The sequence below is a fragment of the Artibeus jamaicensis genome, unplaced genomic scaffold (genome assembly GCF_021234435.1).
Source record: "Artibeus jamaicensis isolate MK-2021 breed Jamaican fruit bat unplaced genomic scaffold, CSHL_Jam_final contig_444, whole genome shotgun sequence".
NCBI classification, from domain to species: domain Eukaryota; kingdom Metazoa; phylum Chordata; class Mammalia; order Chiroptera; family Phyllostomidae; genus Artibeus; species Artibeus jamaicensis.
The window spans coordinates 563037-578209 of NW_026521831.1; the positions used below are offsets into that span (position 1 = coordinate 563037).

General features: G+C 68.0%; 1 protein-coding gene across 1 annotated transcript; it reads right to left on the reverse strand.

Moving 5' to 3' along the window:
- Positions 1 to 505: 505 nt before the first annotated feature.
- ADSS1 (adenylosuccinate synthase 1) lies at positions 506 to 14456 on the reverse strand. Its single transcript, XM_037164255.2, has 13 exons — positions 14130 to 14456; positions 9386 to 9488; positions 6956 to 7018; positions 6428 to 6478; positions 6095 to 6161; positions 5512 to 5619; positions 5336 to 5417; positions 4515 to 4641; positions 4024 to 4178; positions 3255 to 3379; positions 2206 to 2303; positions 970 to 1119; positions 506 to 898 (listed from the first exon to the last, which is right to left on the reverse strand). The coding sequence occupies exons 1-13, from the start codon at positions 14319 to 14321 to the stop codon at positions 846 to 848; spliced, it is 1374 nt and encodes a 457-aa protein (XP_037020150.2). The 5' UTR covers positions 14322 to 14456; the 3' UTR covers positions 506 to 845.
- Between the last annotated feature and the right edge of the window lie 717 nt (positions 14457 to 15173).

Genomic DNA, 15173 nt, shown 5'->3' on the forward strand with positions numbered 1-15173 from the left:
CCCGTGACCGGCAGCCCGGTCCATCTGCTGAGACCCAGAGGGTGGAGGGCCCCGCTCATTGACAGGGAGCCAGGCAGAGGGGTACGGCAGACGCCCCATTACTGAGCAGAGGCAGAGGGGAGGGGGTGCGGTACTTGGGCTCTAGATTGAAATCCCGTGACGTTTGGTTTTGGAAAACACATTTACTGCCATGGCCTCTCACACGAGCTGGTTCTGAGCCAACAAATTGCTTGGTTTTGTGAACCGCAGGCATGTGCCGCCCTGGTAGCTGTCAAGGCAAAGCATCAGTGGTGACGTTTTGTGTGTAAAAGTCAAAACTGAGCACCGGCCTGCGATCCAAGAGGTCGCCAGTTCCATTCCCAGTCAGGACACATGCCTGGGTTGTGGGTCCGGTCCCCAGTAGAGGGCGCGTGAGAGGCAACCACACATTGATGTTTCTCTCCCTCTCTTTCTCCCTCCCTTCCTCCACCCTTTCTAAACATGATAAATAGACATTAAAAAAAGATAAAAATCAAAACAAAACGACCACGTCAGAACAGCACGCACATGACCCTGCCGTTCAGCGGCTTTGGGACATTTATTGCTAAACTGCTCCAACCAGACATACAACACACGACATGAACGGCCACCGCGGTCCCTGCTCTGAGCGCCTGGGCTCACCCCACAGCGCGGGGGGCAAGAGGACCTGCCCGGCGCTGGCTCTGGAGGGTCTCGCGTCCCAGACTCGGCGGGCGGAGCTTCGGGAGAAACACTAGAGTCTGGAACCCGGCTCCCCACTTCTCTCTGGAGGCACCGACTGCGCCTCCGAGGCGCGCCGTGCCCGCCGGGGGCCACCCGGTCTCCGCCTAGAACAGCTGGATGATCGAGTCCCGTGACTTGCCGACACCAACCCACTTCACTGGAAGGGAGAAGGGGGGTTCAGGCGGGGCCGCCGCGGGCGGGATGGGGGGCCAGGCGCAGGGCACCCACCTGCCACTCCAACGTGGTTCTCCACAAACCGAACGTAGCTCTGGGCCTGTGGGGGCAGGTCCTCCCACTTCCTGGCCCCTGTGGTGTCCGACTTCCACCCGGGCAGCGTCTCGTACTCCACCTCAACCTTCTGCAGGATCTCCTGGTTAGCTGGGGACACGCGGGGGTGGTGACGTCCCTCAGACGCCACTCCATCCTGGGGGCAGACAGCCCAGGACCCGCTTCCCTGGGGGCTCAGTGGCGGGGAGGGCCAGGGAGTGGTTCTTGGACACAGGCTGTCCCCCACAAGCCAGGGGCGCACGTCCACCCCGCACCCTGGTTCGTCACGGGCTCTGCAGGAAGGCCCATGGGTGACTCAGTCAGCAACGCCAAGGACCCTCCTTTGAAATTCCAAGGGGCTCTGAGAGTTTAAAGTGTTAAGAAATCCTGGAGGAGCTATGTCCTCTGCCCCTCCCAGGGCAGGGGCCCCACTTGGAAAGGACCCCTGGGCTCACGGCAGACACCAACCACTGGTTCCTGACAGAAGATGCTGGAATGAGCTGTCCACCCTAAAGGTCTTGAGCCTCAGCCTCTCTGAGTGTGTGCAGTCCCCTGGGCCCTGACCCTTGACCCTGGGGTCACACCACACTTCTGCCACATCCTCTCAAAGGTCAGAGTCAGTATGCCGTGGCTGGTGTGGTTCAGTGGATTGAGCACAGACCTGCGAACCATGGGATCGCGGTTCGATTCCCAGTCAGGGCACATGCCTGGGTTGCAGGCCAGGTCCCCAGTGGAGGGCACGTGAGAGGCAACCACACGTTGATGTTTATCTCCCTCTCTTCCTCCCTTCCCCTCTGTCTAAAAATGAATAAACAAAATCTTTAAAAAATAAACGGAGGGACTGGGGGCGGGGGAAACCCCAGTCAGGTCTTACGGAGTCAGGTCAAAGTGCCGTCTTTCCATTGTAGAGTGCTCACTTTTCCAGAGCGGCCCGCCTGCAGGTCCCCCTGGGCCCCCGGCTGGTGCCGAGCTGCAGCCCCCCTGCCTCCAGGCCAGGCCCTGTGCCCTCCCAGCTGCAGGTCCCACCTGCAGGGGCCCTGAGACCTGGCGGGGCTGCCCTGCGGCGGCAGAGCCCATGGTAACGAGTGGCCAGAGGAGCCCTGCGGGGCGGCCCTTCCCTCCTCTCGGGGACTCCTCGGTCACGTTGGCCTGTGCCAGGGGCACCGCCCACGCCGGGAAGCTGCCTCCCGCGCATACCTGGGAAGTACGGGATCCTTTTCCCGTTCAGCTTGTAGGCGACGCCGACCTTGATCTCATCCAGGGCATCCAGGATGTCCAGCTTCGTCAGGGCCAGCCTGTGCCAGCCAGGGCGGCACAAAGGGAGGAGCCGTGGGCGCACGCCCGCAGCTTTGTCTGCCTCCCTCCCCCACTGTCCCTCTGCTTCTGGGACAGAAGATGAAGCCAAGGCGCTGTGGGGAGGTCAGCGCACACCTGTCCCGCCCCCTGGCGGCATCACCACACCTGGGCTCTACCTGCCGCCTCCGGGGGGGGGAGCCTGGGCTCCGCCTGCCCGCCCAGGCTGCCCATGCAGACCCAGCCCTGTCCCCACACCGACGCCAGTGACAGCGTCGGCTTCCTCGTTCTTCCTCCCACCACGCCCTGGGCCCAGGGCCTCCCGCAGGTTTCTCCCTGTTCCATCTTCCTTTCAGCCTGGCTCTGAAATACCCATCAGCACAGCTGGGCCTGCTTACAAACATCATTTCGAGTCCTGGTTAGGTGGTCCAGTTGTCTGGAGCAGGGTCCAGCAAACCAAAGGGTCGCCAGCCCGATTCCTGGTCAGGGCACAGGCCTGGGTTGCAGGCCAGGTCCTCAGTTGGGGGCCCAAGAGAGGCAACCGCACACGGATGTTTTCCTCCCCCTCTCTCCCTCCCTTCCCATCTCCCTAAAATCAGCAGGCATGTCCTGAGGATAAAAACAAAAACGAAAAGCCTCCTGGGGGAGGCCGCGTTGCCCGCCGAGGGGGTTGCTGTCTGGGTCTCGAGCTCAGGGCGAGGCCTCCTCTGGCCCTGGGCCCCACGCTGTGCCAGGTCCCCCCTCCCTCACGGCGTAGCTCACGGCTTGAGGGGCCCGCACAGGGCTCCACATCACCTCCCGCTGTGGCCCCGCTGTGCGAGGGGTGTAGATGGGTGACCACACCCCACGGTGGAGACCGCGTGTGGCCCTGAGCGCCCAGTGGGGCCCAGGGAGTCTGTGGCGGTCCCCAGTGCGGGCGGCGCCAGGATGGCCACGGGGCAGCGGACACTTACGCGGTGAACCCGTTGACCATGTGGGCGTATCTGAGGATCATCAGGTCCAGCCAGCCACAGCGCCTCTTCCTGCCTGTCGTCACCCCCCACTCATGGCCACGGTTCTGCAGCAGGTCACCGATTTCCTGCGCGGGGACAGGGCAGGTCCGTGCACGGGGGAGAGGGAGCTGGGCCTCCCCTCTGTGCCTCCTCTTTGCTGGAGGTGACACCGGAGGACACGCCCCCTGTGATGTCCCTCCTTAGGGACCACCGTGCCCCAGCGGAGGCTCCGTCTTGCTGGCCAGGGGGTCCCAGAAGGACCCAGACTTGGCGGCTCCTAGGTCGCCTCGCTCCCCTCCTTCCCCTTGGCCCTCACAGGCAGGAAGGCGAGGACAGAAGGGACGGTCCTGTGGCTCAGCTGGGGGCCTGTGGGGCGTGAACGGACTTCTCCTGTGGCCCCCACCCCTCTGCCAGTGTGCCCTGCAGGTTAAGCTGCCAGACACTTCTGGACTCGGAGCCTGTCCAGGCCTCACACACGGCGGCTCGGGATGGGCGCCTCCTGTGCTCGTGGCCACCAGGACACCAGGGCAGGTCCCCGACATCCTGAGGGTCCTTTGCCAGCCAAGGGCACGGCCAGCTTGCACTCTCGCAACACCCCCGGGAGCGGGCTGTGTGGACACGCGTGGGCACCGCATGTCTTCAGCGTCAGCCCCCGTGGTGCCCGCAGCCTCACGCACACCTTGTCGTCCCTCACCCCACCCCCAGGGGCCCTGCCTGGGCCGGGGCTCACGTTGATCTGCTCGGTGGGGAAGGCGCCGATGCCCACGCGTGTGGTGTAGGCCTTCACCACGCCGTACACGTCGCCGATGTTCTGCGGGGGGATGCCCAGCCCTGTGCACACGCCGCCCACCGTGCAGTTGGACGACGTCACGAAGGGGTAGGTCCCTGTGAGACAGAGCAGGTCGGGGTCGTCTGCCACCCCCGCAGGGGACCCCGCCGGGGGACCTTCCGGCGGGGAGCAGTGGTGGGTAAGGCCTCAGCATCGCCCCGAGTGAGGTCTCCAGGGAGAGCGGTGCCCGGCGCCATCAGGGGAGTGGCCCCGCGGGGTGTTGGGGGACAGGAGGGAGCCCTCGCTGCCCGTCCTGGTTTCTCTCCCCCTCGGCAGGAGTGAGCGCGAGGGGCAGCGCCACCGCTGCCCTGGCAGGGGGCCGGCGTGGCAGAGGGAGGGGCCCTGCTTCGTCCCCGCCCCACAGAGAGCAGGGCGCAGCCCGGGGGCCGCACCGAAGTCGATGTCCAGCAGGGCCGCATTGGCGCCTTCCACGAGGATCTTCTTGGGGGGGCCGTGCAGTGCCTCGTACATGAAGTGCACGCCGTCGCGGACCATGGGCCGGATCCGCTCCGCGAAGCCCTGTGAGGAGAGTGGATGCCGCTGCCCGCCGCCCCCCCCCCCGGGCCCCCGGGGCAGCCGGGCTCCCTCAGACACCCCCTCCGGCCAGGGGTCACGTCCGCAAGCTGGACCCGCCCGGGGCCTATCTGTGAGCCCCGGCGCTGCCTCAGTGAGCACTGTGGGGTGAAGTGTGTCCCCAGTTCGCATGCTGAAGCCCCAACTCCTAGAACCTCAGAATGAGGCGCAGTGGAGGCTGTCACAGGGAAGATGAGGTGCCGGGTGGGCCCATACCCAGCACGGCAGACGCCCCTGAGGGTCCTCTCTGCCCTCATTACAGCCCTGGACAAGGGCTGGAGGGGCGGGATTCCAGCCTTGGAAACTTCCAGAAGGGCTTCGTGTTGACCTCTTCCTGTCCCCCACCCCACCTGCCCCTCTCGGGGTGAGTGGGGCACCCTTACCTCCTGCCTCAGGTGGGACAGGGACACCCTGGGTCTCCCAGCTCCCCCGAGGGGACGAGAGGACCCGGCCAGGCAGGGGAGCCCAGCCCTGGAGGAGACCCCTTGAGTCACCGCCCCTGCTGGGGCTCACACTGGTGGCCCGTGGGCCCCAGTGTCACCAGCCACCCTGCGGTGATGCCCCGAAGTGCCCGTGCGCTGGGAGCACTCTTGGAGCTCGTGGCGGCCCTGAGAGCCACGTGCCGGCCACCTGGCTCTACCTTGAGTTTGCGGAGTTGACCTTCGGCATCTACTTCCAAAGTGGGGAACATGGACTGGTGTTGGCGGGCCAGGTTCTTGAACCTGCAGAGGTGACAGTGACTGAGCCCCCTCGGCCCACCGGAGCCCCGAGCCCCTCTCGCCGGCCAGGCCCCTGGGGCTGCGGGCGGCCGGATACCTGGAGGAGAACTCGTCGAAGTCGGACAGCAGGTCGCAGATGCGCAGGCCGGTTCGGGCGGCCTTGGAGGAGTAGGCCGGTCCGATCCCCTTCCGGGTCGTGCCGATGCTGAGGATGGGGCGGCTGTGAGCACGGGGGCCGCCCGGAAACTCAGGGCCCCTGCCCGCGCCCCAGACTGATTTCCACCCTGCCAGGTAAAGTGCCTCCCGGTGGCAGCACCCTGGAGCCAAGGTGGATGTGAGGATGACCAGGCTCCTCAAACCGTCAGCTCACAGGGCCCCGAGGGGCCAGGCACAGGACTCAGGCCCTGCCGTGTGTGGCGGTGGCCCGTCTGTGGGGTCACAGTTGGCCAAGAATCCCAGCGACGGGGGTGGACAGCAACGCACTCTGTGGGGTGGCAGCGGAGGGGACGGTGCAACCTCAGGGAGACGTGGGCTTGTTTAAGCTTCAGGACTGGGGGCTGGGGGCTGGGAGCCCCCGGGGGCTGTCGTTCAGGGGAACCGGGTCCAGGGTCTCTCCTGTCAGGTGCCGCTGGACGGGCCCCGCCCTGGGACACTGGGTCGTGGACGCGCTGGGCACTCACTTCTTCCCCTCCTGGGCCTGCCGCTGCACCTCCTGGAGGCCGTCCACCGCCTGGTGAAAATCGAACACTGCGGGGCCGGGAGGGGCCCGGGCAGAGAGACGGGCCGAGCGTTACGGGCCGCACGCCCGGGCCTCCTCGGGAAGGTGGCCCAGCGTGGAAGGGGACCGCCTGGAACCCGGCCTCTGCTCCCCACCAACTCCCATGGGACGGTGGGCGCCCCATGGGGACCGTGACCCCGGCCACCCTACACTCTGGAAAAGCCGAGCGGAGCTATGTGGGTTCGGTGGGTGGGAGGAGCATAACGGGGTGCTCGTTCACCACGGGGACACTCACCGAGGTGGGCTCGGTCCGAGATGACGAGCCGCTTCTCCCAGTCCTTGAGGCCTGCGCGGCAGCACAGGCGAGGGGCTGAGGCGGCCGCTCGCCCAGCACCCAGCCAGGCCGGGCTATCACGGTCACGCCCTCCCCTCGTGGCCTCTCCCCGCTGGGGCTCGCCCGCCCCCTGGGGACCCCGCCCACACCCCCAGGGTCCCTGTCCTGGTGCCCGGCTCCCGGGGCAGGCTCCCCTCCGCACCTGCCCAGACTCGAGCCCACAGCGAGGCTCTGCTTCTGTCCCGACCTTCTCAGGGTCTGGGGGCTGCTGCGCTGTGGTCGGCCCGCCTCAAGTCTACCCGCGCAGGGCCCTCTCCCTGGAGGGTGGCCTCAGTCGCTGCCTGCCTACCTCGGGTCCCCAGGAGCCGCCAGGAACCACGCCCCTCCCCTAGGGCGTGGTCAGCCCACCGGGAAACTGCACAGCGGGCGTCGGCCCCGCAGGGACACCCGGGGGACAGGACAGGGCCTAGCAGGGGGACGCAGACCCACCTTTCTTCTCGTTCTTTTCGGCTTCTTCAAACAAGCCCGGTAAGTGCACGACCACCCCGTTGCCTGCAACACATGGGCGTGGGCTGGACCCTGTCACGGGCGCGGACCGTGTTCACGCCGGCGCAGAATCAGGGTCCGGTGGCCCCAGCGGCAACAGTCGCCACAGCCAGACGCCCACGCGACCCGAGTTCACCGAGGAGCAGTGGGGCCCTCACGCGGCCCCTCTGCCCCACGGAAGGGCCTTCAGCCGAGTCAGGGGACCGGCCTTCCGCCACCCGCCTCCCGCCACAGCCCACGTGGGCCTGGAAGACCCGTGCTGAGTGGAATCCGTAGTCAGCTGATGGGGGTGGGGGTTGGGGGACAGATGGTTCGTGGTCACAATCCGTGGGGACAGACAGCAGGTGGTGGGGCCGGGGTGGGGAGGGTCCGTGTGTAAGTCGGACGGGGGTCAGTTTGGGAAGATGAGAGGGCCGTGGGACCGCAGGAGCTCGCTGCCGCGAGCCGTGCCCTCCGGACGGCCGAGCTGGTGCCTGTGTGCGGCGAGGTGTCGTCGTACAGACGGAGGGGCAAATGACAAGCCCAGTGGGAGCCCCTGAAGGGACGGAGCAGAGTGGCGGGCAGGGCCGGGTGGGGGGGGGCGGGGGCCGGCACACCCAGGAGGGAGCTGCTTGGGGTGATGGCTATGCTCTGAAACTGAATTGGCCCCAGTTGGTGTGGCTCAGTGAACTGAGCGCTGGTCTCCAACCAAAGGGTCGCTGGTTCGATTCCCAGTCAGGGCACAAGCCTGGGTTTCGGGCCACATCCCCAGTAGGGGGCGTGTGAGAGGCAACCACACACTGATGTTTCTCTCCTTCCTTCTCCCTCCCTTCCCCTCTCTCTAAAGATAAATAAATAGAATCTTTAAAAAAACCCTAATCGCAGTGACAGGTGCGTGACCGTGGGTGACTTTCACGGCAGGAGTTACGCTTCAAGGACGCTGCACGTTTTATTGAAATGGCCCGAAAGCAGGAGGGCAGAGACGCTGAGCCGGGCGCTGCAGGGACCCGCCGCTCCCGGAGCCCAGCTGCCCCACCCACGCACACAGACTGGGCCGCACAGGTGGACTGGCCCAATGTCCCAGGTCCCCGCGGGGTCCCAGTAAAGCCGAACTCGGACCCTTTCCTGTAGGACCGCCGGCCACCGGGCCAGGGCCACCCTCTTCTGTGGCACAGGCTTGGCTGAGGAAGACAGGACATGAGTCCAGATGGCAGTGACTCAGAGACTATGTGAGGCACACGGAGCACAAAAGGTCACCTAAATGCCACGCGTCCTGAAGTGACCATGTTGCAGGGCCAGGGCGTGTGGCCAGCTGAGGGGCAGCTGTGTGAGCGCCAGCACCTCCAGCCCTGGCTCCGCGTGGCTCTCGGGTGCTGGGCAGCCACACTGACTGACAAGTGGACCCCTGCGGGTGTGCCCTGGTCACCGTCCATCCTGGGCTCTGGCCTCGGGCCCGGACGAGTCCCAGCTCCTCCGAGGCCAGGCACCGAGAGGGCTTCCTGCCCTGGGGCCTGACCCCAAGTGGAGGGGAGCTCGGCAGCCCACAGGCCACGCCCCTCCCAGGGGACCGGACCCCGACCGTCGCTGGGCACCTGCCACCACCGCAGCCCCCGGGTCCTGACCTGGGCGGGGCGGGACAGATGATTCAGCGGGCAGCTTGGTGGTGGGAAGAGCCAGAAGGAAAAGTACCGGAAACCCTCAGAGCCTGTCCCAGGGGCCTGATCCGGGGGCCGGGACAAGCTTCTCTGAACAAGGGCAGCTAAGAGCTGAGGCCGGGACAGAGAACTGGGCCTGGTAACCGTGGGAGAGCAGGACAGAGACCTCACAGGGGAGGTGGCGGCAGAGAGACCCCCGCAGTCCTGGGGGTGGTTTGGTCTCTCGGGGACACGGAAAAGTCACTGGGTGGCTGCCTGGAGGGCAACGGGGTGGGGCTGAGGGCAGGGACTACAGGGGTGACCAGGGCCTCACGCAGGGTCAGGAAGAGCGTAGCTTTCCCAGCCAAGCTTGGCGCCCCACCTGCCGTCTGCAGCGCAGGGCCCGGCCGGTCGTACACACACACACACACACACACGTATGAGCTGGCGCCCTCAACCACGGGCGTGCGCACACAGACAGTCCCACACACATCCGTGTGGGCTTGCTCGGCGGGGCCCCCGGCAGCCCCACTCCTCTGGCCCGGGCTGGGAGGGGTCCTGGCTGCCCCACTTGCCCCATCAGGCTGAGGGCAGGGTCCCGGGTCAGACGCCCGATGTGGGCTCCTAAGGGCGGGCGGGGGCCTCCCACCGCCGCCTGGCCAGCAGGCTGTGCGGGGCTGTGCGGGGCCCTGGGCTGACCACACCCCCAGCGGGGCGGGGCTCTGGGCTGACCACACCCCCAGCGGGGCGGGGCACTCACCGATGAAGGACACGGCCTTGGTGTTGATGATGCCGCTGGGCAGCAGGTGGAAGTCGTATTCCTTGCCGTCCACCACCACGGTGTGGCCGGCGTTGTTGCCCCCCTGCAGACAGAGACCCGCTGAGTGCCGAGGAGCCCGGGGCTTGGAGCACCCACCCTGGCAGGGCCAGCCAGCCCCCAGTGGCGCTCGGCAGCCGCATCGAGGCTGCTCGGGTTGGGGATTCTGTCCCCCGGGGCCCCAGGCGACGCCATCTGCGCTCGGACTCAGGGTGGGCTCTGGCGCGCATCTGTGGGTGCTGGGTCAGGGCCCTGACTCTGGAATGGACGCAGGGCCTTGGCCGCGGGACTGGGCCCAGCCTGCTCCCAGCGGCGACACTGCATGTCCCCAAGGAGGTGTCCCCCACAGCCCCCTATTCTGGGCCCCTCCTCTGATGCAGACACGAGGGCCCCGCCCTCCTGGAAGCACAAGCCCCCAGGGCCCAGGCTGTGGCTGTCCACACACCACAGCTCCGCGGTGGCAGATGGGAGCCACCAGGGGCCGGCGGGGCCACACTCCTCGCCCCTCAGCAGGAGCGCCCCCTCGAGGTCCACACCGTCCACGCAGGAATAAAAAGAAAAGCACAGTTTTGAGGCCAGCCCTGTCCTGGGGTCGCCAGACCATATGGCATTCTTTCCTCTTGGAACTGTCGCTGACGAAGGTCCCACCAAGAGGGAGGCCCGGCCAGCAGCCCTATGTCCCACCACTAGAGGGCACTGTGGCTGGAGCCCACAGCGAGTGAGCAGGGCGCAGGCAGGGGCACATGCCTGCTGTGCCCACACCAAGGACCTGCCCCTCCCTGTGCCCACCTTCCCGCCTCCAGCTCCCACAGACACAGGCTCGCCCCCGCCACACCCACTGCCACGCCCCACAGACAGGCTCACAGGCTGCAGGCTATGGGGGCCTCAGCAGCACCGCCCCCAGGGCCTGGCAGGGTGGAGCCCTGGTTGCCTTTCCTTGCCCACCCCAGGCTGGACAGAAGGACACTCTGCCTCCCCCACTGCCACAGGGGCGCCTGCACCTCACACGGCGTCAGGACAGACCCTCCCTGAAATGGCTGGTGGGGGGGGGGGCAGCTGGGGGCGGACATGGGAGGCCTCAGCCCCAGAAGTGCTAAATGAACAGGGGCTGCAGCCCCAGCCCGCTCCCCCACTCCCCCTGCCCCCGCCCCTGCTGGCTGCCCTCACAGGCCCTGCAGGACCGGTGCCACAAGGGGTCCCAGGTGCTCGGGAGGGCCCCCTGGCCTGCCCCCAGGGGCTGACCCGGGGCGTGGGGCCTGTCTCAGGTCCTGGGATCGCTGACATCCAGGTGGCCCTGCCACATCCCTCAGCTCAACCCCGAGGGTGGACCCGCTGCCCCGCAGGCCCCATGGCTGTGGTGACTGGGCACGTGCGGGGGGAAAGTGGAGGACAAGGCGGCTTTGGGCTGAGCGCAAAGGAGGTGCCTCGTGAGTGAGGGCGGGCTGGGCGCCGGGGCTCGGGGGCTCAGGATGGAGCCTGTGCTGGAGGCGAAGCCTTCCGGAGGGGCCTGTGGGGCGGGGAAGAGATGGGGGTGCAGGGAGTGGGGAGCAGGGCCAGGGAGCCCCGAGGAGGGGCCTCCCAGCTGACCCGAGTCCCGCCCAGGGTGCTAGTTCGGTCTATCAGGAGGGGTGGGGCGGCTGGCAGTTCGGACCGGCCCGCCCAGGACTGACAGGCCCCAGGGCCGTGGGGTCCTTGCGGCTCCCAGGGGCCCCATCCGTGCTCTGTCCTGGTCTCCCCGACGCGGGTGGTGGTCCCCTCTCTGCACAGGGTCTCACCATGGTAGTCTTTGCCACCCGAGGAGGGGCAGCTGGGGAAGGGGAGAGGGGGGTGCTGTCTCCAGGGACCGATGAGGAAACTGAGGCCCCCAGAGAGGGGAGTGGGCAGCAGAGCCCAGGGCGCCAGAAGCTCCCCCACCACGGAGGCCCCCCTGCCAGGCTGGGGCCCAAGGAGCCAGACGCCCTGCTCCCCTGTGCCGAGTGCCCGCAAGGCCTCTGAGCGAGCCCCGCCTTGTTTAGGCGCAAACACGGGCACCCGGGAGCAGGAGCCAGCTGTGTGGACCCGTGGGTGTTCGAGGACCCCTGCCAGCACGGGGCACTCTCAGAGCCAGAGCCCAGCGCCTGCCGAATGCAGGGGCCAGGCTGCTGGCACCAGGGACCCTGCTCTGCCCTCGCTGGGGCTACACGAGGCCTGGTGGTGAGGGCGGGGAGGGACACCCCACGGGCCGTCCTCCCGCTGCGGCCGGCTGCTGCCTGGAGCGGGCAGCTGGCTCCGGGTCCCCATGAGAGATGGGGGCCGCCTGCCGCCTGTGCTGCTCTCGGCCTCCCCGTCCTGTGCGGCTCAGCGCCCGGCGTGTGACAGTGAGCCAGCACCGCCGCAGGGCCAGGCAGCTCAGGGATTCCCAGAGCTCGGCCTCAGCCTCTGCCCGGCAGCTCTCTGGGGACAGCTGGGTCGGCCAGTGAACTTGGTGGTGGAGCCGGGGGTCCCTACAGCTCTCAGCACCCCTGGGGGCTGAAGCCACCCCCACCGCCGCCCGTCGGGCCTGGCTGGTCACTCAAAGTCCCCCGAGGACTCCAGCAGCCTCCCTGGCGTCAGGGACCCAAGGAAGGGGGCGAGCTCCCTCTCAGACAGGGGCACAGGGCCAAGGCCAAGGCCGGCCCACTCAGGAACCAGACCGGCCTGACCTTTCCTGTCCCCAACGACGTTCAGCTGGCCCAGCCCCTTTCACAGCTGTTCCCAGAGTGTGTGGGGTGGTGACCCAGGCAACGCACAGCCCTGGGTGTTTCTGTGGAGGCGCCCCTCCTGCCCCTCCCCACCCCCATGTTGAACATGGGGCGGGGCTCCCCAGATGGAGCTCTGTGAGCCTCTTGTTCTCCAGTATCTGTCCTCGTCCTGTGCACTCTGCTGTCCACTTGGACGCCACCCTCTTGTGACCTCTGACTGGCCAGGTTCTCCATCCTCGCCACCCACTCAGCCACCCCCGCCCTCTGGGGTTCCCCACCACACGGGTCCCCTGGATGGCTGACAGATGGATGGCAACTTTGGCCACACAGGGCCCCGGTGGCCCAGGTGCCCCACCCGGCCCGTCAGTGTCCAGGCGGCAGAGGTGAGCATGGGGCGGTGTGGACAGCTCCTCAGAGGCCGGGAGCAGTGCGGTGTGGCTGTGGCTGTGGCTGTGGCTGTGGTGGCCGGGGCGGAGATCTCCGGGTGGCCGGGGCGGCAGCGGGCTCCATCAACAGTTAGCAGGGCCGGTGCTCAGGTGGACACTGGGACTGGGTCTGGGGGAAGCCACGAGGTCCCACAGCCCTGCAGCCTGCTGGCAGGTCCCATCCATCCATCCATCCAGTTCCAGCCAAGAACTGCTGGCCTCCTGTGCGCCCTGGTGAGGCCTGGGGCACAGGAGGTCACAGGGACACTGGACATAAGGTGGCCCCAGAAAGGGGCCTGCAGCTGAAGAAGAGAGTGAGAGGAACCCAAAGCCCAGGGTGGGGTCCCAGGCCCCAAACAACCAAGATGAGAATGAAGAAAGTGCAGCCATGGAGGATGAGGCCACCTCCCGAAGGCCCAGGTGACAGGCCAGGTGACGCAGTCACCGAGGCTGGCTGGCAGTAGCCCTTCCAGGCAGCGCCCAGACAGACGCTAGCCCCGGCCTGCCAGGCCCTGGGTGTCTGTCCCCTCTGCGGTGATGGGGGTGGGCAGGGCCCAGCCAGCCGGCCCGGGCAGAGCTGCGTCTGCACAGCTGGGAGGAGCTCCCAGAGGCATCCAGGTGGGGTGCGGACGGTAACTAACTGCACAGTCACCCTGAGGAGGGGACAGGCCAGTGCTGCCTGTGGAGATCCGTGGGCGTCACTTGAGTGGAGAGGCTGGCTCTGAGCCCCAGGACAAGTGCACGCGCCCACAGTCAGCCCCTCTGCACCCTGCCCTCCGTGGGCCCCATTGGTGAGCACAGCCCGGCAGGCCCCAGGGCACTGGCCCCTTGAGAGCGCCCAGCGTCCCTCAGCCTGAAGCAGGCAGAGGCCCTGCCCTAGGCCCTCGGGGCACAAAGCCTGGACGCCCGGGCCAGAAGTCAATGGCTCCTCCCACCCCCTCCTCCAGCAGCACCTCCTCCTCCTCGCCCCGCCTTCCCTCGGGTCCTCCCCACGGTCCCGCCCTGGCCTCTGCCTCCTTCTGGCAGACACCCCAGGGTCACCGCCTCCCAGAGACGCCTTGCTGGCCCTGCCCGCCCCCAGCCCCCACCTCGTGGGTGAGTGCTGTGCTGTGTGGAGTCGGCCAGCCCCACCCCAGACGGGGCAGAATGGGACAGAATGGGGAACAGGGCGTCCCCCGGGTCCTCAAGCCATCTGGAGGAGGCGGGGACCCCAGTTCCTCGCCTCCTCCCCCACTGGAGGGCCCGGCGGCACACCCCAGGCACACCCCACCCCCTGAGGATCGGGTGTCCCCAACTCAGCAGGGCTTGTATTTATAGCTCTGCCCCTGGGCCACTGCAGCGGTGGGGGTGGGGCGGGTGGGGTCTGCGGGGTGGGGTGTCCTGTGCAGGAGGGAAGGGAGAGCTCGGGGAGTGGGTGTTGTGGGCCTGTGTGGGTGGGTGGGGGTGGCCGCTGGGAAGGTGTCCCCGGAAGGAAGGGCTCCACGAGGCGTGCCAGTCTGGGTGGGGTGGGGGGGCTCGCTGGGTGGGGAGTGGCCGGCGCACCTGGCAGCGGCTGATGATGTCGGCGTCCGTGGCCAGCAGGTCCACCACCTTGCCTTTGCCCTCGTCACCCCACTGCGCGCCCAGCACCACCGTCACCCGGGAGCCAGTCGCTGCCACCTCCTGCTGCAGCCGCCCCCGCTTGACGCCGCCCGCGCCGGGGGGCCGGTCGTTGGAGGCGCGGGTCGTTGACATGTTGCCCTGCTCGCCCGCAGCGCTGGACGCCCAGAGCCCGCGGGTCCCGCAGTTAAAAGGCGCCGGTCGGGGGCGGGGGGCGGGCCCCGTGACGCTGGGTGACCTCCGGCCCCGGTCCCGCCCCCGCTGCCGCCAGGAGCTAAGTTGGGCTACAGGCACTTTGGGGCGCACGAACCGACGGCTGGCTCCGAGGTCCCTCCCTCGGGCCTGGCCGGGCGCCCCGGGGACGTCACCAGGGCCTTCCCGCCTCCCACCCCTCACCCCCCAGCCCCGGGGCAGGCTTGGGCGCTGCGATCCCACCTCGCCGGGCCCGGACCTCGAGGATTTGGCAACTGCAGGCTCCCCGCCCCCAGCGCGGGCGTGCGACCTGCAAAAGGGGGGCTCCCTCTCTGTGCCCACTCCGGGGTCCCCACGCCCGACGCAGGTGCGCACCTGCCCACTGAGAGTCCCGGTCCCCTGGACCGGCGCGTGCGCCCTCTGGTGGCCGCGCAGAGGACAGCGCGCCTCCCTCAGGAGCTGGGGCCAGGCAACAGGCACACACTGTGGGTCTGCGCCTGCCCACGCCAGTGCCAGCACGCGGGCTGCACCCCAGAGCCGGGCTGCTCTGGGTCCTCAGGGCCCTGAGTCCGGAAGGAAGGGCCAACCCAGGCTGTCAGGGCACTGGGCGGGGCGGGGGAGCGTCAGGGATGCCCAGGGTTGGGCTCTGGGAGGCCGGCGCCAGACCGCTCTCCTGCCCCAGGTGTGGAAGGACTGGGGGCCGGGACAGGCTGCCTGACCAGGGGCTGGGCTGCCGCAGCCACACGCAGCCACGGTGGACTCTGGCTTGCACACTGCCAGCCCCCTGGCTGGGAG